Source organism: Chaetodon auriga, chromosome 13 (assembly GCF_051107435.1).
Source record: "Chaetodon auriga isolate fChaAug3 chromosome 13, fChaAug3.hap1, whole genome shotgun sequence".
NCBI lineage: Eukaryota > Metazoa > Chordata > Actinopteri > Chaetodontiformes > Chaetodontidae > Chaetodon > Chaetodon auriga.
The window spans coordinates 20,558,007-20,582,532 of record NC_135086.1 but is presented as its reverse complement, the minus strand read 5'-3'; the positions used below and the strand labels follow the sequence as shown (position 1 = coordinate 20,582,532).

At 42.6% G+C, this 24,526-nt stretch overlaps 1 protein-coding gene across 1 annotated transcript in view; it reads right to left on the bottom strand.

The window, feature by feature from the left end:
- The window catches only part of pdia5 (protein disulfide isomerase family A, member 5), a 61,606-nt gene that overhangs the window by 21,117 nt on the left and 15,963 nt on the right, over positions 1-24,526 (bottom strand). The window contains exons 4-11 of the mRNA XM_076747222.1: positions 17,492-17,575; positions 17,298-17,343; positions 15,844-15,936; positions 14,864-14,924; positions 14,029-14,096; positions 11,298-11,389; positions 5,251-5,322; positions 2,942-3,078 (exon numbers count right to left, since the gene is read on the bottom strand). Coding sequence (XP_076603337.1) covers positions 2,942-3,078; positions 5,251-5,322; positions 11,298-11,389; positions 14,029-14,096; positions 14,864-14,924; positions 15,844-15,936; positions 17,298-17,343; positions 17,492-17,575 — 653 coding nt within the window. The remainder of the gene's footprint in view (positions 1-2,941; positions 3,079-5,250; positions 5,323-11,297; positions 11,390-14,028; positions 14,097-14,863; positions 14,925-15,843; positions 15,937-17,297; positions 17,344-17,491; positions 17,576-24,526) is intronic.

Genomic DNA, 24,526 nt, shown 5'->3' with positions numbered 1-24,526 from the left:
TTAAGCAATGATGTCATATATGTGCCTGTATTCATCTATATGGATCTATAAACGACCACCCATACACCAATATTCAATATTGGTGTATGTCTTCAAGGGAGAGTAGCTATAAAAAAGAAAATTTTGTGCTTTTTTTCGAAAAAAAAAAGAAGAAAAAATGCTAAAGGGGTCTTGAGAACGTTACATTTGCTAAGACATGAAGAAGCCCTCTGGATCAGGAGCAAAACATTTTCATGTTCCTACAACCAAGTCCAGCCGCCCTAGATTCAACCCTCCTTGGATAACCATGACCTGGATGACTGAGAATCTGAAATGCACACGCACGCACGCACGCACGCACGCACGCACGCACGCACGCACGCACGCACGCACGCGTGTGCACACACACACACACACACACACACACACACACACACACACACACACACACACACACACACACACACACACATTAAGTTTTCATCACTTTTGGGGACATAACATAGACTTACATTCATTTCCTGAAGACTTACCATAACCGTAACCACCACCTGCCTACTCCTAACACTCAGCTTAACCAAGGTTTTCACCACAAATTTGAATGATTTACACTATGGGGACCTGCGTTTTCTCCTCATAAGCAAGGCAAGTCCCCCTGGATAGGCTAATCTTAACCTAACCTCAATTCACACCTTACCCTTAATCTTGATTAACAAGGACCTGCTGATGTTTAGCCTCATTAGGACCAGGCTTTGGTCCCTATGATGACTACTGGTCCCAGCAAGGTTAGGGTTTATCCCGGAAAAGGTCCCAAAGACATAACAAGAAGCAACTGCAGACAATGGAATTCTGACGCCTATTTGAACAGAGTGTCCTGAAATCCTCACAGATGCTGTCAACACCTACTACCACTCCAACCATGATCTCACAGCAGTGATGGCTGTTCAGGGGCAATGGCCCCTTCCCCACATCTTGCCCTCCTACTTCTGGACCACATCCATCTTTGAACTCGGCCTTGATTTTGATCTCAACTCAAAGCTTCTGTAGTAGTTCCCGCTACATTTGCCATGATGACACACACAGAAACTCACAAGGTGAAAACAATACCAGCCGTGCTGTTGCAGCTGGTAATTATTATGTCGCTAATTTTTTCCTATTTGGCGGATGATATCCACAGAAATTCACAAATTCTTTCTTGCCAACTGGCAGAAGTTACTTTAAATATTAGCTCAAAAATAATTGTGAGGCAGGGAAGAATGAGGTAGTGCATGTAACAGGTCCCAGTGCAGTGTGCGAGTGTGAAGCATGTGTTTTCATCACTTCAGCAGCTGGAGAGTGTGTCTGCCCTCTGGGTGGAGTGAGGTGCTCCTGGCAACCTGGAGGTACGAAAGCTCTGCAGCACCATACGTGCTTAAATTCTGGAAACAATGAATCGTCATTATGGTGACATATACAGGGAAAAAACCCCTATTGTTGAGATGCTGAGATGACCACAGAGGGTGATGTAGTCACAAGTAAAGAGGTAGCGAGGAGAAAAAAAAAAAGGTCCTTCAGACCGTGTTTGTGGCTGCTGCACTCAGAGTGTGTTACTAAATGGGGTGAATCTATTTGCATGCTTTTAGAGCTATGGGTCGCATTTATCAACATGCAAAATCTCCCTTGGACAGCTCCCCCGCACACAGGAGGGCTGGACCAAAGCAAAGCAATCTGGACCTGAAAAAAAACCTAACCCACTGACAAAATCTGGCATGTTTACAAAGTTCTGCGTAACAACGGCAGTATGGCGCGTGAATAAAAATGACAAGCAGGCTTATGTGAACCATATGGCAACAATGAAGAATTCTGTTGCGAGGATGAGCTTGTGTGTGACTGTGTGATACAAAAAGCTAAAGTTACTGCAGCCAGCTTGTCTTTGTTTTTCATTTCTTCATGTTCTTTCGGTTACTTTCTCCAGCTGCCTGTTAACACCGAGCATGACAGTGAAACGGCGATGATATTTGTGTGACTAAACAACAGTTATACCCGAGAGAATCTGCGAGACAATGTTTTACACAGCAGGATGGAATGTGAGTCTCTTCTCAAACACCGCTGCACATATTTTACAACTGAGACTACTGAAGACTATCTGTGCATTTCTGACAGTGAAAAGGAGTTGTTAAAGGACAAGGCTGGTGAGACTCTCTCTTTTTATTTATGGACTATAAATCCACTGGAAAGACCAAAACTAACAATGACCTGATCCTTCTCATAAGTCTTGTCTGTGTATCCAAAGTCTGATCTACCTTATTCCTCTGTGCCATAGAGCTCCACTGTTGCCCAAAAACTATTAAAAACATGTCAGTGAGCCACACAGTTGCACTGGGTGACATGACGTGTTACTTCATTGTGATGAACACGGCCACCATAGTTTATTTTGAGTCAATGCCATCCTGCAGATGTATATACACGCACACAAGAACACCGAATGTGTTTTAATCTGCAGCTGATACCAGTCCCCCCAAAATCTACTATTTCCTCCTGTTTGAGTATCAACTAGAGCGACAAACTGTTCGAGGAAAATGGGGTTTTCATTACCACAGCCCCTCAAATACTGATCCTGCATTGAACCAACATGGCTTTATTGGTGCATACATGATTAGCTGAATACTGTATTAGCCAATCAACTGAAAATAAATCATCAACAATTGTGACAGTTAATTCACAACTGAAGTTATTCCTCAAAAATGGAAATATTTGCTGCTTTCAAGTTCTAAAATGTGACAATTTGCCACTTTTCTCTGAATATCTTTGGGTTTTTTGGTTGGAAAAACAGTAATTTAAAGACATCATTTTGGCTCTGTGCATTTGTGATGTTCATTTTCACAATTATGGGAATGTAATATAAATCAAATAATTGAGTGATATACATGAAAATAACCATTAGTTGCAGTCCTGCACTTTTTCAGCCTGCTTTTTTACTCACAGGGGGCGTAGAACATGACCAGGGCTGCAGGATGTTCCTCCAGGAAGCTGTCAAAGGACTCATCGGTGAGGTGGAATACCGGGGAGTCTGTTTCTGACCACGGCACCTCAGGGGTCTTCGGCTGGGGGGGCTGAGGGCTGAAACAGGAAGGGGAGACAGCAAGGGCAACATAGGTGAAGGACATTTTAAAAAGAAGACGCATTGCAGCTGACATGTAATCTTTATGGAACAAAAATCAGACACAGCTGTAGTCCACTCTCCACCCAATATGTCACATACACACATGTGCACACATGCGCACGCACACAAACACACACACACACACACACACTCATACACACACATCTGGACTGAAGCGGCCCCGCCTTGATGACAGAGCTCAGTACTGCAATGCCAAGAAAGAGTGGATACAGATATAAACAAGTGCTCACTCCCTGCGCTTGTGCACACATACATGCACAAATCATGTGAGAAGACACACACACACACACACACACACACACACACACACACACACACACACACACACACACACACACACACACACAAGCGCACACATTCCCCTTCCGCAATCTTTTCTCATCTCACACTATGGCCTGAGCCAACATGCTGAAGCCACACAAGACTGGACATCTTTAAAAACGTTAAGATTGTGCAACCGTGGTGCAAAAAAATTCTGCATCTCCTCCAGACACTGATCTTTTATCCAGAATGTCATCTGTCTAATAGAAACCTCTTTGATACATAAAAAGCTCAGGATCAGGGTTTATCAGGGAGTGAAGCTACACTTAGGCTTTATCAGATGACATGTTTGGTCGCTCATCTGAAACATAAGGTGCAGTTTCCTGCTGGGCTGCCTCTATACAGCTATAGCAATTGTGCCCTACTGCATCATTGGTGTACCACTGCTGCAGAGGACTGATATGATCACCAAGGATACTGACTCCTAACTCTACTTCTGTGTCCACATATTGCCTTGGAACTCGACTTTAGAGTAAGTAAGTCATGTCAAGAGATGTGACGATGTGCAACACTCAAAAACAGGGGACTGCACTATTTTAAAAGTGTGGCTCAGGAGCAACTGTCAGCTTCTGACCTCTACTGCTCCTGTTGGCTAAAAAAAAGAAAAAAAAATAAATTATTTTTTGCCATTGCTGTAGAATTTCCTGTCAGTGCAAATAGCAAAGAGCAGTTTCTCCAGTGAAAAACGGAGAAACAAGTGAAATTGAGTGGGGAGTAAAAAAAAAAAAAAAAAAAACCCTGAGACATAAGAGAAACTTCATCAAATCTTGGGAGGCGAAGTAGGGGAGATAAACGAGGGAGAGGAGATAAAGAGTGCTAGAAACAGAGCAGTCTCAAAACATGAACGCAGCAAATCAGACTCTTCTGGAAAAACCTTTCAACATCATTAACTGCACAACCCCTTTTCAGCTTTTCCTCATCTGCAGCATCTCCACATGAAAAAAGGCTCTGACACGACAAACTGCAGGTGTGATGAGGCTTGCAGGAGGCCAGGCTTCCACCTTTTTACGGAACATATTTATGTGCAAATGAACAATCTAAAGTGGCCGTCTGAGATCCGTCCATTCACGTTGAATTCTCTTTGTTTTGTGCCAGAGAGAAGGGGAGAAACCGAGAAAATAAAAAGAATTTAAGACTCTGTTTAACCACCGTTTATCACCTCTTAATGTAATTATCACTCAATTTAAAGCATGGTAACCATTCTGTCAACTTGATTGCGAACCTGCCGACCGCTTTTAGATTTTACTTCTTGGTCTTGAATAAGCAGTGTAGAAAAAGCTCAGGACTGGGGAGGGAGTTGTTTTGCTGGAACACATCCTCTGCCTGTTTCGCTCCGTTTCCTGTGATAGCTGTGAAAGCCCTGCTCTGTGGCCTCTGGCTGCAGCCCTGCGGACCGGCCCTTAACGCGAGCGGAAAAAGGAGACGAAGGAGAAAAGGAGGCAGGAGAGCCAAGCTGTGGTGGAAGACAGGAGGTTATGGCCAGAGAGTGTGAGCCAAGGTGAGAAAGAAAAATGAGACAAGAACGCAGCAGGTGTAGACTGATGACAAGGTGAGTCAGGGTGAGGAGAGGGAAGAAGAGGTGTGATGAAGACCACAGTAGAAGGAAAAGGTGATGCCAGACATTTAACGTGAGGGGTAGAAGCCGTTTACTTATTGTAGGAGACAGAAGGCAGAAAGCAGTTTGGCTCCGTTCTGTCTTTTTACAAGCTAAAACAACTGAGGACACAAGAAGTCTGCACCTTAACAAATGCATCTTCAGAGGATAAAGCGATTAAAAGCGTACTCACTTCTTCATCCAGTCAGCGATATCCTTGGCTGTGGCTCCGTAGTTTTCATAGTGGTGAAGGAACTTCCCCTTCCTAAAAGACAACAGAGCACAAGAACAATATGATCTCAAAAGCTGGACACAATCAGTGGACAGCTTTGTCCACTGCCACTATGATATTTGTCATGTGATAGAAAGCAATCAGTTTTGCATTAAATTCAAATGAATATCCCACCAAAATTTAGAAAAGGCATATTTTTAGCTATAAGGGGGCAACATTGCAACATGAGCATTTTTTTTAGTAATATTAGCAAAATGAGAATAAATAAAATGTAGACTGACTTCAACAAAGTAACAATTCAAATCAGGACATATCTGAAAAAAACATAAACAAGCAAACCCTCGAATTTGGCTAAACCAAAGACTTTGTGACAACTCTAACAGAACCCAGTTTCACAGACAAAGAGCTGGGTCAGACCATCGGAAATGGAAAGCTCAAAGGCAAAGGAAATGTTTTATGACACAAGGCTGCGATGAAAAGCTCTACAACGACTGATACTCTCTCCTCTGTCTGAATTTATTATGTTAAGAGTGCACAGGAGAAGCGCCAGTGACCTGCCTGAAAAGATTTGTAACGTAAGCAAGTTTCCTTCATAGGAATGAGTATATCTCCTCTGCTATCCGCTGTGACTAAATGAAGGCTGGGAAGCGGATCCAGTAGCTCAGCCCAGTGCTGAAGGATCAGTGTCTATCGTAACTGGCTGTGGGCAGTGTGAGTCTGCAAACACAGAGGGTGGTGACGATCACAGTTAAAGCTCCCAAGACACAGAGCGGACACTATTAAAGGTGATACACGATTGCACACACTGGATTTGGAGCTTAAAACTTGCATTTTAAGTGAACCGACTACCGTGGCGGAGAGCGGCTGCTTGGAATTCAATCAGTGAGATTTATGACCAACTCTATATTCGCTTGCTTTATCTCTGCTGCTGTAAAATAGACCGAAACCTTGTAAAATCAAGTCGAGGAAATGTGAAATAAATGTCATTTGCCCGACAGTCTCTGGTGTTTTTCTTGGTTAAAGGACACGGCAAGGACAAAGAAGCAAAGAAATAGTTTCACTTTTATTGTTTGTGTAATTGATAGAAAGTTGAGGTGTGCTGCGGTGTTGGGTAGGCAGCTTTCTTAATCTGCAGACAGGAAAAGGTAAAAGACCTTGAGCACAGTTACAGCGGGTGCAACGGTGAGATAACTCCAGTGGTGTTGATGCCGATTTACCCTGCAGTGATTAGCTGCTGTTTATCAGAGAGGGGCTCATTACTGAAGCCAATGGGCCCGGATGGTCGTTAGCTAGCCCTGCGCTGACACTAATGTGCTCCCAGCTAACAGACTGGCTCTGGCTCAGCTACACACGAGTGCATGGACGTGCACCTCCGCACACACTTTCACAAGATAGCAGTGCACACGTAAAGGAAGAAGGCAAGCGCACATACACACACTGCCTAACCACAGAGACACTTAATCAGTCCCGGTCTAATTAAAAGGCCAGACTGGAATGAGAGAGTGTTTAATGTGGGGATGATAAAGCTAGTGCAGGAGGAATAAGAAGTGGAGAACAAAGCGGGAGCTACGAAGCACCAGCATACAGTTAACAACACTGTAAATATGAGGACAGTGCAGGGATGCTCAGGCTTGGGGGGGGGGGGGGGGTCATTAACAAACACACTCAGTCCGCAGAGTGTGTGTGTGTGTGTGTGTGTGTGTGCATGCATATTTAGACACAGGACTTAACAGTAAACTGAAATGATCAGATTACCAACAGCTTAAATTTCATCCAAACACCACAAAGAAATACGGAGGCCAAGTGCTACATCAATGTCACATGTGGCCTTAAGGTGTTCTTGAGGATGAAAATACTTTGGTAAAGTATATTAAAAGCCTTTACTTAGTCTGTCCTATTAATTATTAAAATCGCTCTGACTTGTTTTGAGTCTGCAAGCAGACAACAGCACTGCGTGAAAGCAGCCCTGACAATGGGGCGACTGTGTTTGCACAGTGTGGTTCCTTAAGCACAACGCTGTGGTGGAAAATGCATGGCTCGCCGGTAAGAAAGTTTAAAAGTGCTCAACTTCTGCCGCAACTTTCCCCCAGCCAATGATATATGAGCAGGGGAACATTCCTGATGTGACAAAAGACTCAATCAATCCTGTCAACACAATTTTCTGGAATTATAAAATCTTGTCAGTACCTTGGGGTCTAATGTGCCTTCAAACCCATAGATCTATTACTCAAACTGGCTTTCCTGGATCATATTTTACTGTCACACTAGTACCTGACAGAACAACCCCTCCCCCAAAGCAGCACCATGATTTGTGTTAACTATGCGGGTTTTAGTCAAAAAGCCCAGGATGCAATGCATGTGAAAACAGCTAAACACACCGATGACGGCTTACTAAAAATTCAAACCAGCCAGTCCAAACTGCTCATTTTGTCCGACCAAAACTCAAAAGCCTTATAGCTGTGACAGGCAGTTTATTTTTGCCGTCACCGGGCAAAACATACTTTATTTCAAGCCGTCTGAGAGAAAACTGGACTTCTGCCCCTCCTATCTGCTCTGTTTTCAAGCTTTAGAAAATCTAGTCTGTGAAGGCCAATCACAGGTCATTTCAGAGAGAGTGCATTCCTATTGGCTGTTCTACAAATGCAGATGTGTGCGCACGAAGGGCAGGGTGGTTTCATGACTGTCATTACTGTGATGAAATTCTAAGCATATTAAAAACAATGTGCTTTACTGTGGAGGGCTATGCACACACTCACAGAACTGGAGTTACAACCACTGTTATTTTCCTTGCTCCTGATGAACAGGTGGTACCTTGCATGGTAGCCTCTGCCACCAGTGTATGAATGTGTGTGCGAATGGGGGAATGCTGGCTTGTGTTGTTAAGTGCTTTCAGTGGTCAGTAAGACTAGGAAAGCAGTACATGAAGTCCATGTACCATAATATACTTTGGGTTTTCTCCTTAATAATTGCAGTTGAGATGCCTAATCCTACCCCTTGCCTAAATCTGACAATGAGTCACATTACTAATTAACCTAAATTAGGGGCATGTTACCTCATTACCTCATTTTCATTCCTATTTGGAGCCAATAAACAAATCCATTTTTTACTCATTTTTTCTTACTCAAGACATATTCCCTTGCATTGCTAATACAGTGAAAATAGGGAGAATCGTGTTTTCCGTGCAGTATCCCTTTTAATTTTGTTCTAGTCTGAAATAATACTGTCACTGTAAAATATAACAGCAAAGACAAAAACACAGTGATATAAATCTTGGGACATATTGCCCATCCCTAGCGTGCACATCCCCTCAGATTGAAAGCCTGGTCTTGCATAACCAGACCTCCACACTTTGTTTTAGCCCTGTGCCAGTGCTGGAGGAAGTAAAAGCCTGATTCAGTGCTGGAAAATACTGCAGACAATCCTGCAACTTGTGATAAATTTCCAATACACACACTGCCTAACCACAGAGACACTTAATCAGTCCCGGTCTAATTAAAAGGCCAGACTGGAATGAGAGAGTGTTTAATGTGGGGATGATAAAGCTAGTGCAGGAGGAATAAGAAGTGGAGAACAAAGCGGGAGCTACGAAGCACCAGCATACAGTTAACAACACTGTAAATATGAGGACAGTGCAGGGATGCTCAGGCTTGGGGGGGGGGGGGGGGTCATTAACAAACACACTCAGTCCGCAGAGTGTGTGTGTGTGTGTGTGTGTGTGTGCATGCATATTTAGACACAGGACTTAACAGTAAACTGAAATGATCAGATTACCAACAGCTTAAATTTCATCCAAACACCACAAAGAAATACGGAGGCCAAGTGCTACATCAATGTCACATGTGGCCTTAAGGTGTTCTTGAGGATGAAAATACTTTGGTAAAGTATATTAAAAGCCTTTACTTAGTCTGTCCTATTAATTATTAAAATCGCTCTGACTTGTTTTGAGTCTGCAAGCAGACAACAGCACTGCGTGAAAGCAGCCCTGACAATGGGGCGACTGTGTTTGCACAGTGTGGTTCCTTAAGCACAACGCTGTGGTGGAAAATGCATGGCTCGCCGGTAAGAAAGTTTAAAAGTGCTCAACTTCTGCCGCAACTTTCCCCCAGCCAATGATATATGAGCAGGGGAACATTCCTGATGTGACAAAAGACTCAATCAATCCTGTCAACACAATTTTCTGGAATTATAAAATCTTGTCAGTACCTTGGGGTCTAATGTGCCTTCAAACCCATAGATCTATTACTCAAACTGGCTTTCCTGGATCATATTTTACTGTCACACTAGTACCTGACAGAACAACCCCTCCCCCAAAGCAGCACCATGATTTGTGTTAACTATGCGGGTTTTAGTCAAAAAGCCCAGGATGCAATGCATGTGAAAACAGCTAAACACACCGATGACGGCTTACTAAAAATTCAAACCAGCCAGTCCAAACTGCTCATTTTGTCCGACCAAAACTCAAAAGCCTTATAGCTGTGACAGGCAGTTTATTTTTGCCGTCACCGGGCAAAACATACTTTATTTCAAGCCGTCTGAGAGAAAACTGGACTTCTGCCCCTCCTATCTGCTCTGTTTTCAAGCTTTAGAAAATCTAGTCTGTGAAGGCCAATCACAGGTCATTTCAGAGAGAGTGCATTCCTATTGGCTGTTCTACAAATGCAGATGTGTGCGCACGAAGGGCAGGGTGGTTTCATGACTGTCATTACTGTGATGAAATTCTAAGCATATTAAAAACAATGTGCTTTACTGTGGAGGGCTATGCACACACTCACAGAACTGGAGTTACAACCACTGTTATTTTCCTTGCTCCTGATGAACAGGTGGTACCTTGCATGGTAGCCTCTGCCACCAGTGTATGAATGTGTGTGCGAATGGGGGAATGCTGGCTTGTGTTGTTAAGTGCTTTCAGTGGTCAGTAAGACTAGGAAAGCAGTACATGAAGTCCATGTACCATAATATACTTTGGGTTTTCTCCTTAATAATTGCAGTTGAGATGCCTAATCCTACCCCTTGCCTAAATCTGACAATGAGTCACATTACTAATTAACCTAAATTAGGGGCATGTTACCTCATTACCTCATTTTCATTCCTATTTGGAGCCAATAAACAAATCCATTTTTTACTCATTTTTTCTTACTCAAGACATATTCCCTTGCATTGCTAATACAGTGAAAATAGGGAGAATCGTGTTTTCCGTGCAGTATCCCTTTTAATTTTGTTCTAGTCTGAAATAATACTGTCACTGTAAAATATAACAGCAAAGACAAAAACACAGTGATATAAATCTTGGGACATATTGCCCATCCCTAGCGTGCACATCCCCTCAGATTGAAAGCCTGGTCTTGCATAACCAGACCTCCACACTTTGTTTTAGCCCTGTGCCAGTGCTGGAGGAAGTAAAAGCCTGATTCAGTGCTGGAAAATACTGCAGACAATCCTGCAACTTGTGATAAATTTCCAATACCTCCTTTGTCTGCAACGGCGTATAGCTCCACACAGAGCCTTGGGCTCATTATGTTCTGTGCCATGGCGTTTATATCAACAAGTGGTTTAATTGTTGTCTTCTGCAGCTTCACGATACTCAGCTGACTTTTACATTTTTGTTTGAAAAAATGACTTCATCAACGAGTCTATTATCTAAATTGTTTTTTGGGGGCTGTCAAATAATTATATCAGCTCTACTTCCTAACTAACAATACAACTCCACCTGTGTGCCCTCCTTTCTCCCTGATGGGGACATCAAGCATCCTCCTGTGAGTTTACTTTTTTCAAAGGGAATAGCAGAAGATCCCAAAGCTTGTCAGTAACTTTCTCCTTTACACCTGGTAGAAGTAAGTTCTGAACCTCAAGGGCCTCCATTGCAAGCTCTAAGTCTGTCGCCATCATGTCTGTTGGTGCTAAAGAGGTCTGGACTGGACTTTCTGTTTGAAGTGGCCCTACTCTGATGTTTTGAGCCTTGGAAGTGAGGGCTGAGCCTAAAGTGAGACGGATGACAGGACTCGACTCACTCAAAGTAGCAGAAGGTCGGGTAGCCTTTGACGTTGTACTCCTGCTTGAGGCCATCAAACTCAGCTGGGTGCACATTCATCCCTGCTAGTACCTTAAAACAAGGCAAAATAAAGAGGAAAATGAGGCGTGGGTTGTTACGGAGTAGAAGAAAAGTGAAGGCAGAGAGACAAGAATGGGAAAGAACACGAAACATGAAAACAGGTTAGTCATCATCAGAGGGCTCCAGAACAAAAAACCCCAAAAAGGATTACTTGCAGTCTGAAAACACACTGCTCTGTGAAACAACATGAGTCTACTGTTGATGAGGAGGCTGTAATCAAACACTCAGCACAGAACTTTTATTGACATTTTAATCAAAATAACAACATGGTTAACACTCACAAGAACCACCTTTCATATTTGAGAAGTAAATGCTTTTGCTTTTACATGAGGACTACAATTCTGCAGCCAAAATAGCAAAACAGCTAAAGTACGTTGCCTACGTACAAAACATGTATCCACACTACAGTGGCCATATTAGAAAGGTTCATGCTAAGATCTACATCGGCAGACTCCTAATATAACCTGGATTCCATTAGCCTAATCTGCACTTTGAATGTTAATGTTCAGATCAATGCACTTCTGATGTTAGCATGCTAATGTGCTAACATGAGTATGCCAGTGACAAGATGCTAAAATGCATAGCATTTAACATTTTGACTTTTTGTTGGTTTTCATGCTAAAGTAATGTATGTTAAAACACTCATAGACAGCTAACTTTCCATGTGTAATGTTTGTTGACACTCTGAAAATAGCACGTTAATGTGTGCAGTTAGCATATTCCATGTTACCATGTGTACATTTCTGCATTACAGTGTAGATGGTTGAGCATGTTTGCTGTAAACATGGTATGTTAGTAGTAAGTTTAAGAATTTAGTAAGACAAGAACCCCTCTCATTTGCTTCAATGCCCTGTGATTTGACAGGATACTGTGTTTTTCAATGGGATGTGGTCTCCCAGTCCTAAAATTATACCCTGTGTAAGAGTAAGCCTCAGGTACAGTTACCCCTACACCACTTCTTATAGGTAAATAAACTGTGAATGAGTGAAAGTAGTCTTCAAAATACAGCCTGAAATGTATTTTTGAAAGAAAATCAAACAGCTTTGACTTCCCAGGTTCCCTTAGAGGAAGTATTATACAACACACTGCTCATGACAGAAATAGCTTGAAGAATGTCCATGAGTCATGGCAAGCTCGCTATGCCTTCTCCACCTATTTCAAGTTGGCAGTGTTCTTCAACAATCACTGTTATGTAGTGTGTATCAAAACTGGCACTGGGAAGAGACAACGCTGAAACCTAAAATACAGAAATGATACAATCAAAACAACTCCCACATTAATCTGTCAGTTTTTTCAGTTATTTCAGCTTGACGAGATGCAACACTTCAGACGTCCTTCCTGTGTCCATGACACAGAGACGAGAAACGTGTTGTACAACTTGGCTGACCACCAACTCAGTATTCAAACCTTTCCCTTCTCAGCAGCGTCATTAGTCTCTTGCAATAACACGCGCGCTCCCAGAAACCTATCTTAGCCTCTCACACACACACAAACCCCTCTGTGTTCTGTACAGGGAGCTCGTATGCACAATGTTCATTTCCAGTTGAGAGGCTTACATTTTCGCTTCTCATAAGCTTGATAATCAAACAAACATGCAGTTAATTATCCTTTCATTCATTTCCTGCTTTGTGTGAGGCAAACACGACTTGCTACTCTACTTCACGGTTTCCTGAGGCAGCTTGCCTCTCTCTGCTCTCAATGTACAGCACATTCTCTCCAAGATTCTTCTTCTTCTTCTTCTGGCACTTGAGGAGAAGTTTCCCCTGCTGATCACTTAGGCCTCTGGTTGCTTTTGTGTGTGCATTTCTCCGCCGCAGTTAAACATTTCAACAGCTGGGAACAGAGCACCGACCCCGCCTCCCCTCCCCTTACTATTGCTTACTATTGTAATAGTGCCTGTCTGCAAACAGACAACATGGGTCTTTAGGGGGCCCATGAGACCAGGGAGGAGAAGAAAACAAGGAGAAAATAGGAGGGAGAGGAAAATTTAAGTAGTAAACACAAAGACTAGGCAGACTTAATTGACATTTAATCTATATAGAGGTTGTAAGCTTCATCTGGAAGGACATTAGCCTTTAATTGTGGCTGCAAGTGTCAGCTAAAACAGAGAAAGACACACAGTTAATACAGTCACTGATTATATACCTGTATGTGATATACATATATAAAGCACTAAAAACATTAAAAACAGAATGAACGCATGATTGGTAGACTTTTGAGGGAGCTACCGTAATTGGCCTGGTGGGTTGAAGCAAACCAAAACACAGATGAAGTATATATCAAGTCTAGCAGAGAGGGGATCAGGGCTTCTGAATCGCCTTTAAAGGCCATCTGGGTTATTATCCTGCTGAATCAAAATCTATGCAGAAAAACCTGCTGAGGTATTGTACTTGCAAGAAGTTTTGCAGGAACTACAAGTAAGGAAAGCTTTCATTTAGGCCAGACTGACAGACTGTACCTCTTGCAGATTGCTAACCATCCAGACATTCACTGCTGACACATCTCATCTAATCTGCAAACATCAGAGATGTGTGGCGGCAGATCAGAGACTGTTAATGCAATAAGACAGTGGACCAAGTGTGCGTGTGTGTGTGGTGGTGGTGGTGTGAGGGGGGTATTAGTAGACTTACATATTTCCCCTTGGTCTCTGTGGCCGCTTGCTGGAAGATGGGCTGCATTCTCTTACAAACTCCACACCCTGCAACCAAAAGGCAACACGGAATAACAGAAGTTATTATAGAGAACTCAATAGGAACCATCGCTCTGACAGCGTCGATACAACTGTCAAAAGATTTCCCATCATGTGCCGGGGGAATTGTTTTTTTGTCAATAGCAGCTTGCAGTGTGTTATCTGCTGTGGAAGATATAATGTATGAAAACCACTGACCATAAAATCTGAGCACAACATATGGAAAAGCTTATACGTCGGATTGCGCAACAACAGGGAGACAATCCATTGCTCACCGACTTAACACGATTAAACTGGTGTTGAAGTGATCAGTGGGTTATTCATTTAGCCAATCTACAGAATTTGCCAACAATTTTGCTAACTGATTAATTGTTAACGCCATTTATTGAGGAGAGATGCCAGCCAAACACTCCGTGTTTCCAGTTCCTAAGTTGTCATGTTCTGCTGCTTTTTTCTGTTTTATATTAAATATACCTGTGTAATCAAGAATGGTTCAGCACCATTTTTGATTATATTCAGTCTATTCAAAGATGAGAAATGATGTATGTAGAAAAACTCATCTCAGTATTGATTATGACTGCACTGTACTGTATTTTCTCTTCAAATGAGGCATCTTATAGGTACATTTTTCACATGTTCTGAACTATAATAGCTGCTGTCAGCTCCCCCTGCACACTGTCTTCCAATCACAATATGTTTAAGCAGTCTATCAAGGAGAGCACCGCTTGTCCCAGTGACTGTGAGCTACTGAACGCTGTGATAATGAAAGGACTCACAAGGAGCATAGAACATCAGGAGGACAGGCCTCTCCTCTTTCTTCAGCAGCTTCCTGAAGTCCTTAAGAAGACAGGAGGGGCAAGAAGATGAAGCTTTATTAATCATAGACCAAAGATATGTATAGAACATAAAACAGGTCGAAGTGTACATGCTAAATAAGTACAACACAAACATCGCTAATAATGATTAAAGCTTTAGGCAGCGATCAAATACAACACCTTGGTTCCTTCGACAGCTTGCTCCAGGGTAGGTTTCCCAAAGCATCTCTCTGTTTAGCGCACAGAGCTTTAAAATAACTCCGCACACTGTCAACTTTGCTTTTTCAGCAATTTGTTACTCTGTGTATATCACACAGAGTCATGGCATCAGCAAAGAAAGACAAAAAGGACTTTCTTCTTTGGAACCCAGCAGATCGGGCCCCGTACCAGTTTCTCTTCCTCGTCATCACCTTCATGAGCTCAGCTACTTCCTGAAAAAACCCCATTCAGCACAATCTTTTGTTGACACCTTCAACAAGCCTCCAGGCATGAATGGACGAGCAGGCGAAAGACCGACAGGACTGCTGTTCATTAAATCAAAGGCCTTTCAAAATGCTGTATATATCTACAGTGTCTTAGGTTGTCAGGCCGTGGGTGGATGTGCTGGACTTTTTTTTTGATAAGAGTGCTGCCTGACCTGGCTGGATAGAAGCTGTCTGGAAACGTTAGATGGTAAGCTCAAATATGTTGCTTTTATGAGTGGGATTCTGTGTTGCAGAGTGCGGACATGCTGCATGTCAGCTTCAAAAGCTGATCAAACCCTCGACAGGACAAGACAGGACAGGGGAGGAGAGGAGGACCCCGCATCACATTAAATACTTCTTGTAATCACAGTCACTGTATGTCACCATCAGTGTTCTGGATGTGTTCAATTAAGTTTGCAGCGAAAGCTTCTTTAGAATTTCTTCAAAGCTCAAAAGGTTGTTTAGGTCACTACTCACTTTTTCTGTCTCTATGTGGACAACGTCCTTCGCTTCAGGGTTCTCCTCCCACAGCGGGGGTCCTGAGGGGTCTTTTAAGAACGCTACCATGGACTGAATGGACAAAAAAACAGAAAAGAATGATGAATTAGCGAGAGCCAGAACAAAGGCAACACTTACAAAATGCAACAACTTGTCGCTTGCACATTACCCTGTAAACAACGGTGACAGGTAAGGATTTACTTGAGTGTTGTAGAAGTCACACCTAAATTTAGTGCCGGCAACACTGCAGGCTGTGCCAGGTGGAAGCTCATATAGACCAACATGTTCGTGCATCCAAGAGGTGTAAAAGCTATTTCAATACCTTTAAGTGTCTGGTAATGGGCTTGGTAAAGCTCCCTGTAAATATAATGAACCATATGTCTGCGGAGGCAACAGCAGGAAATATTTCATTTAGCAGCACTATAACAATGACAGCGTGGACACGAGCGGAATATTTAATGATAACAATGTTATTATCGGGATTACTTGGTAATGGTTTAAACTGAAACTTTTTGGTGTTTTATTGTTTCAGAGGGCTTTCCATCTGTCAGGGAAAGAAATGTCAGCAAAACATGAGCAAGCAGAATAATAAAATCAAAAAGAAAGCAGCAATAACTGCCAGATTTCCTTACAATGGGTTTCTCATTAGCTGAAACCAACATATTTTAGAGAATCTTCATTAGGGTTGAGCAGTTTATCGTTTTCACTCTGTGTCTAAATCACAGTTTAATTTTAAAACATTTCAAATAACAAAGACCTGAGGATTTTGTGTCTTGTGGTGAAAGGAGAAAGTTTTAGTTGGTGACCATCGATTTCTCAGACTTAAATGACTGCATGCCAACAGAAAGTCCAATATTCCCTTTCTTTTAGCTCTGTTTGCAGTCTCCACCAACTCCTTAGGGAAGTAAGTGCCTCTTTAGCTGCTACATGCTCCACTATGTTCACCAGCTAGCCGTGGCACACCCGGAAATTGTGTATAGGACTGACTGGCCACGGAAAATCTTGGGATGGCACACAGCACAGGGGGTGATAGAGAGCCAAAACAGTGAAGTTGTGGCCCAGACAGCAATACAGAGAGTGAAACTCGCTGTAAAGCTCCATGAAGCTACAGAGTTACAAATTCAGGTGATGATTCTATGCAAGTTCATCAGTCATCACTACAGTGACCACCTTTAACACTGTTTTCATATCATTCGGCATTACAAACATATGAATATCCTGTTAAGTGTGACCTACATTGGTATTTTCCATAGAAAACCAACCATGATTACTTAAGATATGACGCATCACATTATATATTGTCTCGACATTGTTTATCCATGATCTTAAAAAAACAGGGAGAGTGAATAAGGACACACTGGGCTCCAAACAAAAGTCACATAATGCTGCACTTGAGCTGAAACCAGCATGCAGAGTTTCAGCTGCACACTCACCTTAGAGGTAGCGGGCCTGTTGTACTCTGTGTGGAACGTCCCATCTCTGCAAGACACACCAGGCACAGTGCTCACAACACCGGGAGTAAACGGTGAACAACATGCTTCTTAAGGTGGGAACACGGTATCACTTTCCAGAGAGCACTGAGGTGTGGAAAAGTGTCTGACAGCCAGCTGAGTTTCTGGTTACTCACTTGTAATGCAACAGCTCTGTCCCTCCACGTTTGGAGCTCGGGTCCACCTTTACTTTCTTACAGAGCTTACGGCCCTCTGAATCCCTGAGAGGGTGAGAGAGAGACAGAGAGCGATTAAAATACAAAACACGGTCAGCTAAGATGATGACTCCTGCAAGCAGATTTTATACATGTAAGTAGCTAACGTAAGCTAATGCTAATGCTTAAACTCTGTGAGTCAGCTGAGAAGTCCGTCTCCAGCGGACGGTTCCATGTGACACATTATAAAATGAGAACAGAGAACAGACTTGACAGGCCCGTCAGTGACTAGTTACAGTTACTAAGCTCTGATTGGACCATTGCTGCTCACAGGAGAGTTTAGCAAAGAGTCAACTGTACAAAATTTGTGAACTTGACAATTTTGCAGGGTAAAACACTTGAACGTTAGCATCACTTTAAAGGGTTCAAATAGCTCTCTGTTTCATCAAAACCTTATGAACAGACAAATTTGAACGAGACACAGACTTAGTAATCACCAATCAGTGATTGAAATGGTTCAGCAGACTGGAATTTCTCCCCAGATTTAATTCTTCAGTTCCTTCCGACAAGCTCATTTAAACTCGCCCTGGTGAAACTATTGGTGAGACAGAACTATGAGGAGAATATATATCTGCCGAAAGCTCATCATCTGTCTCAGCATCTTTTCATGTGGGTCATCATTTTTCTTTCTTCTTTAAATAATGATACACATCTTTCCCCTTCTGTTCAGCAACTACATGAATTCCCTATACTGTCACCATTAATCATTGTTTGCAAGATGGCTGCTTAAGAATATGCGTTGTCAACATATTTTTGGTCAAAATGTCTTTCTATTGAAGCTGAATTACGAATGGAGGACAGAAGATACTGCATGAAGACATAACTACATTAACATTTCATCAGATGACTCTAATCATATGTACAGTGTTGAACTAGAATTATCACGACATGGTTGTATCCCTGCCAACCAGTCACGTTGTAGTTTACATCCATGTCTGTCCAGACTCATATATGTAGTGAGAGGACTGATGGAGAGCTTCATCACATGGTGCAACAACAATCACCTGAAGCTCAACATTAGCAGAACCAATGAGCCTGTGGTGAAATACAATGATTCAAATAAGGATGCTGCTGCAAAGAAGCTACAAACTGTAAAACATGTATGCTTCACACACATCTTCAACCCAAAAGTTTGAAGGTGGACACCCAAAATTAGTGTCACCAATTTAGTATCTGACCAAATGTGAAATATGGTCACAATCTGCTCTTCTGTTCCTGAGTTATGGTGTTGAATAAGGACCAGAAAAGTGTTCTCGCAGAACATTATGATGTCACAGTGAAGTTGACCTTTGACATTTTGGATATAAAATGGCATCATTTCTTCATTTTGTCCTATCAGACATTTGAGAGTGAAATTTTGTCATCATTTGTGTATGAATTTTTGAGTTATGGTCAAAAATGTGTGACCTTTGAGTCCAAGTGGATGTTTGTGCCAAACTTGAAGAAATTCCCTAAAGGCTTTCCTGAGTTCATGAGAAATGGGACAGATGGATGGACAGACAACCCCAAAACATAATGCTTCTGGCCATGGCTGTAGCTGCCACAGAGCATAAAAACAAGGCTCCCTGCTCAATTCATGAGCTGGTCTGGTATGCCTGCACACGCAAACATCTGCAATGCTGATTAGGACGTATACTGTACAGCATGTCAGCATACAGAAATTGTGTACAATGTATAAAATGTATAAAATGCATGCAGGCTTATTTCTGTAATTGAAACAAGGCGATATTTGGAAGGAAAAAAGATGCATCCAGCCACCTACACATAACTCAGACTTGCTGCAGTGAGGCATTATTAGCATGAAGCACTCTTCCTCTTCTGGAATAAAGAGTAAGGAAAATTTGCATCAATTTAGAGAGAGAAGGAGGGAGAGAAATCTTTGCAGGAGAAAAAGCCTGATGTTAACAAAGTCATAGAGGTGGAATTCAATTGCAGTATGGCTCCAAGGCCCACAGTGAGCCAAATATATGTCCAGAGCACGTTTGAATTGTATGAGAAAGGGTCAGTCTGTGTGTGCATGAAGTGACAGACAGTATTTCAGGTAATGACTGTGTGCTTAGTGCCATATTCTGCTGACTCATGAAGGCAGATGGCACCAGTCGGGGCACACCAGGAGCAGATGTGACCTCGACATGTATCTGAAGATGATGCGCAGTCACCCGATTCAAAACCAGTCTGCTGCTTCCAGCTCCCTGAAACACTGCCACAAGTGACAAAGGCAAGGAACCCCCAAACATAAAATGTAGACAAGGGACCCTCATTCAAACTAAAATATCACTTGAAATGTCACTTGACTTAGGACATTTATTGTGAAATATGCCATCACTTCCTGTTTCCAGCCTCTCAAATGTGATATTTGCTGCTTTTCTTTGTTATATAACTGTAAATTACATCGCCTTGGACTCTGGGACAGTGCAATGGGAAGTGATTTTTCATCATTTCTATTTTCCTGACAGGTAACCATAAATTGCCACCTGGCATAGTGATCACCATCTACTGACAAACAGTCTGATCGAGTACTCTGCAAAATTCTTCCTCCATATTACAGCTTACAGTGCACCATACAATAGACCTACATAAAAAGTTAGTAAAGCAATATAAATTTTTTTGACAAGTGTACGGCTATTCACTAAAAATACAGCCTACGTCATATCCTTTATTTTAATTTCCTATAATATTTTCTACAGTGGAATTTAGCATAATATCAGTGGAGTGGAGGGCAAGTGTGGGCCGAATGTGGCAAGAAGGTTTGGACTCAGTACTGAAGGCCTCTCTTGATGAGCAAAACAGCTTAGTTCAAATGCAATTTTGAATCCAAACACCAACAACGGCAGCAGCAGCTTTAAAGGTGTGTTGGACCATCACAATGTCAAACTTCACACAGCTCTGCTTGCGGTGCTCACTGACATGCATGCATGTCATTAATTGAATTGCTAATTTCAGTGCTTTTAACAGGTGTGTGATGGGGCGGTTTGACAGTTGGAATTCGCAGAACAGATGAACAAATCATACCAAATGGTTTGGAGAAGTGATATAATGGTAAGTAAATAAGAGAGTAAAGCCTTATTTATATAGCACTTTCGACAACACACAAAGCGCTTCACACACACAAAAAGATAAGCAAATAAGGTAAAAATACAATATAAAACACAGCACAATGAGAGACAGACCAGACAACAAAAACAGTCAGTTCAAGGTCGGCCACCTGGTGCCTAACTGGAGAGCATGGTCCATCCCCATTCTCCTGCTTGGAATTTACTGTTCAGCTGAAGAAGTTCAGATGAGAGAGCATTTAGCATGACCCCTGCCCCTCAGGCCCCACAGCTCTGAGTTGCAGGGAGCAGAGCAAGACTTTAGCCCCAAGGAGGTGTCATCACCCAAAGCCACGGCCTCAACTGAAAGAATCGGCTGCCGTCCTGAGCTGGCAGAACCAGACCAGGGAAGAGTGACATCATTAAGTGCAACAGAGGCTGAGCATTCTATGAACAGGTGGCCAGATCTGTTGCCACTGCAGGAGGAGCCCAGTGTGGTGAGATGTCTGGCTTGGGCAGTAGCAACAGATGAAAACCCCAGGATTAGCTCATCCTTGTCTTTGAGATCATCTTGTAAGCGTGAGTTTCCTGGCTGGCAGAGTCCACAAACAGCCATGATGAAATTTTGCTATTTCAGAGACCAGCTAGCAATAGCAATAGCAACCAGGCTAGCTAAGATAGTCAAGCAAAGGTGCAGTCACTCGCTAGTACAGAATCAACTCTTCATGAAGAAATCAGACTATCCTAGAGTCAGTGCCAGGCAGCAAAGGAGTAAAGGCGATGGTATCAGTCCACAAGCATCAACAAAAGTCAGTTAATCTAGTATAGAAGTCCAAAGCTGGGCGGGACAAACAGAAGAAGCAATTTTGAGTTATGGTGCTGACTGGGGATTTGCGCAGTTAGTTGACTGTCAGCTGCGGGGCTCTTGTTCAACATTAGAGCAATTTCAAAAATTGTTCTACCCATTAGTCACTAACACACAAAAACATAGGGGAAAGGCCCAGAAACACATGTAATATTTCACAGGAACTTTTCCCATTTGTACGTGACACTGAAATCTTCCACATGTGAACAGACACACTGGCCGGCACCAAAACGCAGATGCACGGTGCAAAGTGCCACACATTTCAGAGAGGTTTAAGACGTGATTTGAAGAATGGAGTAAAGGTTTAAAATGGCTCTCAGAAGATACACAGCATTTTTTCAGACAAGGTTTGACCTCACAGATCAAGTTGTGCTCAATTCTGAGTGTTTGCTTACTTTGAAACTAGTGAAAACTTTTAACGTTGACTCAACTGTCAGGAAAATTAGTTGTTGGGAACATCCTTACTGCTGGCACAAAATACAACCAGGTATTGTTAATTGTCCCTTTTTGGAGGAATGTGAATAGGCCACACACCTGGGTATGGGCCAGCAGAACAATGGCCAAGAGCTTTCAACCTCTTACTCATACAGTAAAACTGACTCAGAGAGAAAAGGCTGCCATTTGAATCAACCAATGAAACAGCAGTACTCTTCAATCACACAACAAACAGAAGCCCAGAGACGTTAGAATGACTCACTAGCTAATGTTCAATACAGAAAGAACAAAGGTCTTGAATGGCCCGTCCACCGGATGAGCACACCTGCTGTGCATTCATCTCATGGGTAACATCAGTACATGCGTCAGTGCCACAGCTCCAATGCTGCAGTGAGCACGAGGTCTGTGGCTGTGAAGTAAGAAGGGATGAGTAGAGGCTGAGTGGGGGCACAAGCATGATGAGAAGTTACAAAGTGCTAACAAACACGTGGTGAGGACATGAACTGTGACAGTACCATAAATGCCAGCGAAACTATGGCCCATGTTTGTTAAGATTAAGACTCAAGGCTCACAGAGGACAATGAAAAGCAGGGAACACATTTTTCTTCACAAAAGTAGAAGAACTGGCCCATATTGGCCATGTTTGTTTCAATAAAAAATTCTCTTAAATGAAAACTACAACTTCTAGTTGGTCACCTACAGTATAGCCGTGCATTCACTGGGTTTATACAGCATCACATGCTAGTCAGTAATTAAGTTCACATGCTGTATGATTCACTGAATGAACAAGTAACTTGTTTCTTGATCTCCATTTATGATGTTTTCCCTGATGAGGTAAATTCAAGGAGATGATACTGTTGTCCAGTGCTTTCTCTGTAATTGTACTGGCCTGGTATTCTGCTATAATCAATGGTAAAAATAAGAGCAAGTACCATTCATTCAAAAATGATTTGTGTTTGTTGGGAGTTCTGACAACTGCTGCACCGATACATGAATCAACTTCTGTGATGTTGCCTGGGAAACTTTTGACGTGGTGACAGTGCCAATACCAGTTTCTTCCCTACACTCTTTCTGCAGTTGCATCAGCACCGCTGCTGAACTTTTACATGATCATTAATATCCTTCAATCTCGTGTTTCCATGCACATGAAGGAGAGCAGAGGAGAGACAGGTGAAGTGAAGATAATGTCGCTACAGGTTACAAACGGGCTTGGAAGTGAGTGACAAACTGACATGCTGACGGATTCTGTTTTCAGACCAGAGAGAATTTGGCCAAAGCAGATCAGCGATGCTGTTTTCCCTATACCGTTCTCTGTGAAGTTTGCCATAAGTGAGGTAATGTAACCCCAGTGCCTCCACAAAAATAGCCTTTAAAATGCTACATGGCTTGTCAGAAACCGATCATATGTTAATTTAGGCCCTGTGTGCTCTGATGGACTTGCCATGCAGTTAACACACCAGTCGTAATATTGCTTTAATGAAAACTGAACTCCTGGCATTTGCTACTGGTGTTCCTCACTGTTTTTTGAAAGAGACTTTAAGGTGTTAAATTCTGAATTTGGCGTGATGGTGGTAGAATGAGTGTTTAATTGGGATTGCGTCCTGTCCCTGGGGAATGATGTCCTTGTGTTTCCAGATCTCAGCAATTAGTTGATAATCATAACCAACAGAAATGTTGACCAAACCTATGAAAGTATCAATAAACCAGAATTACAGCACACTTAAGAACGTTTAAAGCCAAAACATTTGTGCTCTTTTTGTGACCCATTTATTAACAAAAATGTCTTCAAGACTGGGAAGTGAGTGCGTACATTCTCTTCTACTTTTGTGACATATCATGCGGTTAGATGTAGCTCACAAAAAATACCTGACGCAACGAGGTGGTTGAGTGAGCTGCACCTTTAACACTGAAGAATCATTAACATAAAACAAAGTTGGAGCCAAACCTTTGCATTAGGCCAAAGTCAACAGAGTCCCTTTTGTAAAGGATTAATAATGGATTCATCATGCAAAGAGGATGAAGCCCTGCATGCCATTTAATTATTACTCTAAACCAAAACACAAATCCTAATCCGTGCTGTGCTTGTTTATGCTCCACTATTCCCATTCATCTAGACAAGACCATGTTTCTTGCCATGTTCTATGTCTGTTCTGAATTCCCAGAAGAATGGGAGCAGGGCACGACTGTCCTGTGCTCCTTCCTGTATGAGATCATCCATCCCTCTGGCGGATCCCTGTTGGCCAACGCTCAGGTCCCTGTCATCTGTTCAAAGTGTGTCATTCTGGCCTTGGTGGCCCTCTTCCTTGGCAGGTCTGACCGTTCTCACGCTGTGATGTGCGCTTTACTCTCTCTCCCCCTCTGTCCACCATGAGCTCGCAGCTGGAGCTTCGATTTGGAACCAGTCCATTTGTGATGGTGGAGAAATATGCCAAATAGCACAATGCTTCGCTACAGAGCCTGGCACCGGACCTATGTGTCCTGCAGTGATGAACCCGGCTCGTTCTAGCTCCCGTGGCAAGAATCTGGCCCAGTGTAAATCTCGGCTTAGCGTTAGTACACTCTAGCATGCTGGAGTTTCTGGAGAGGGGAGACAGTGCTGATACCATTCTCTCCCAGACAAAAAAA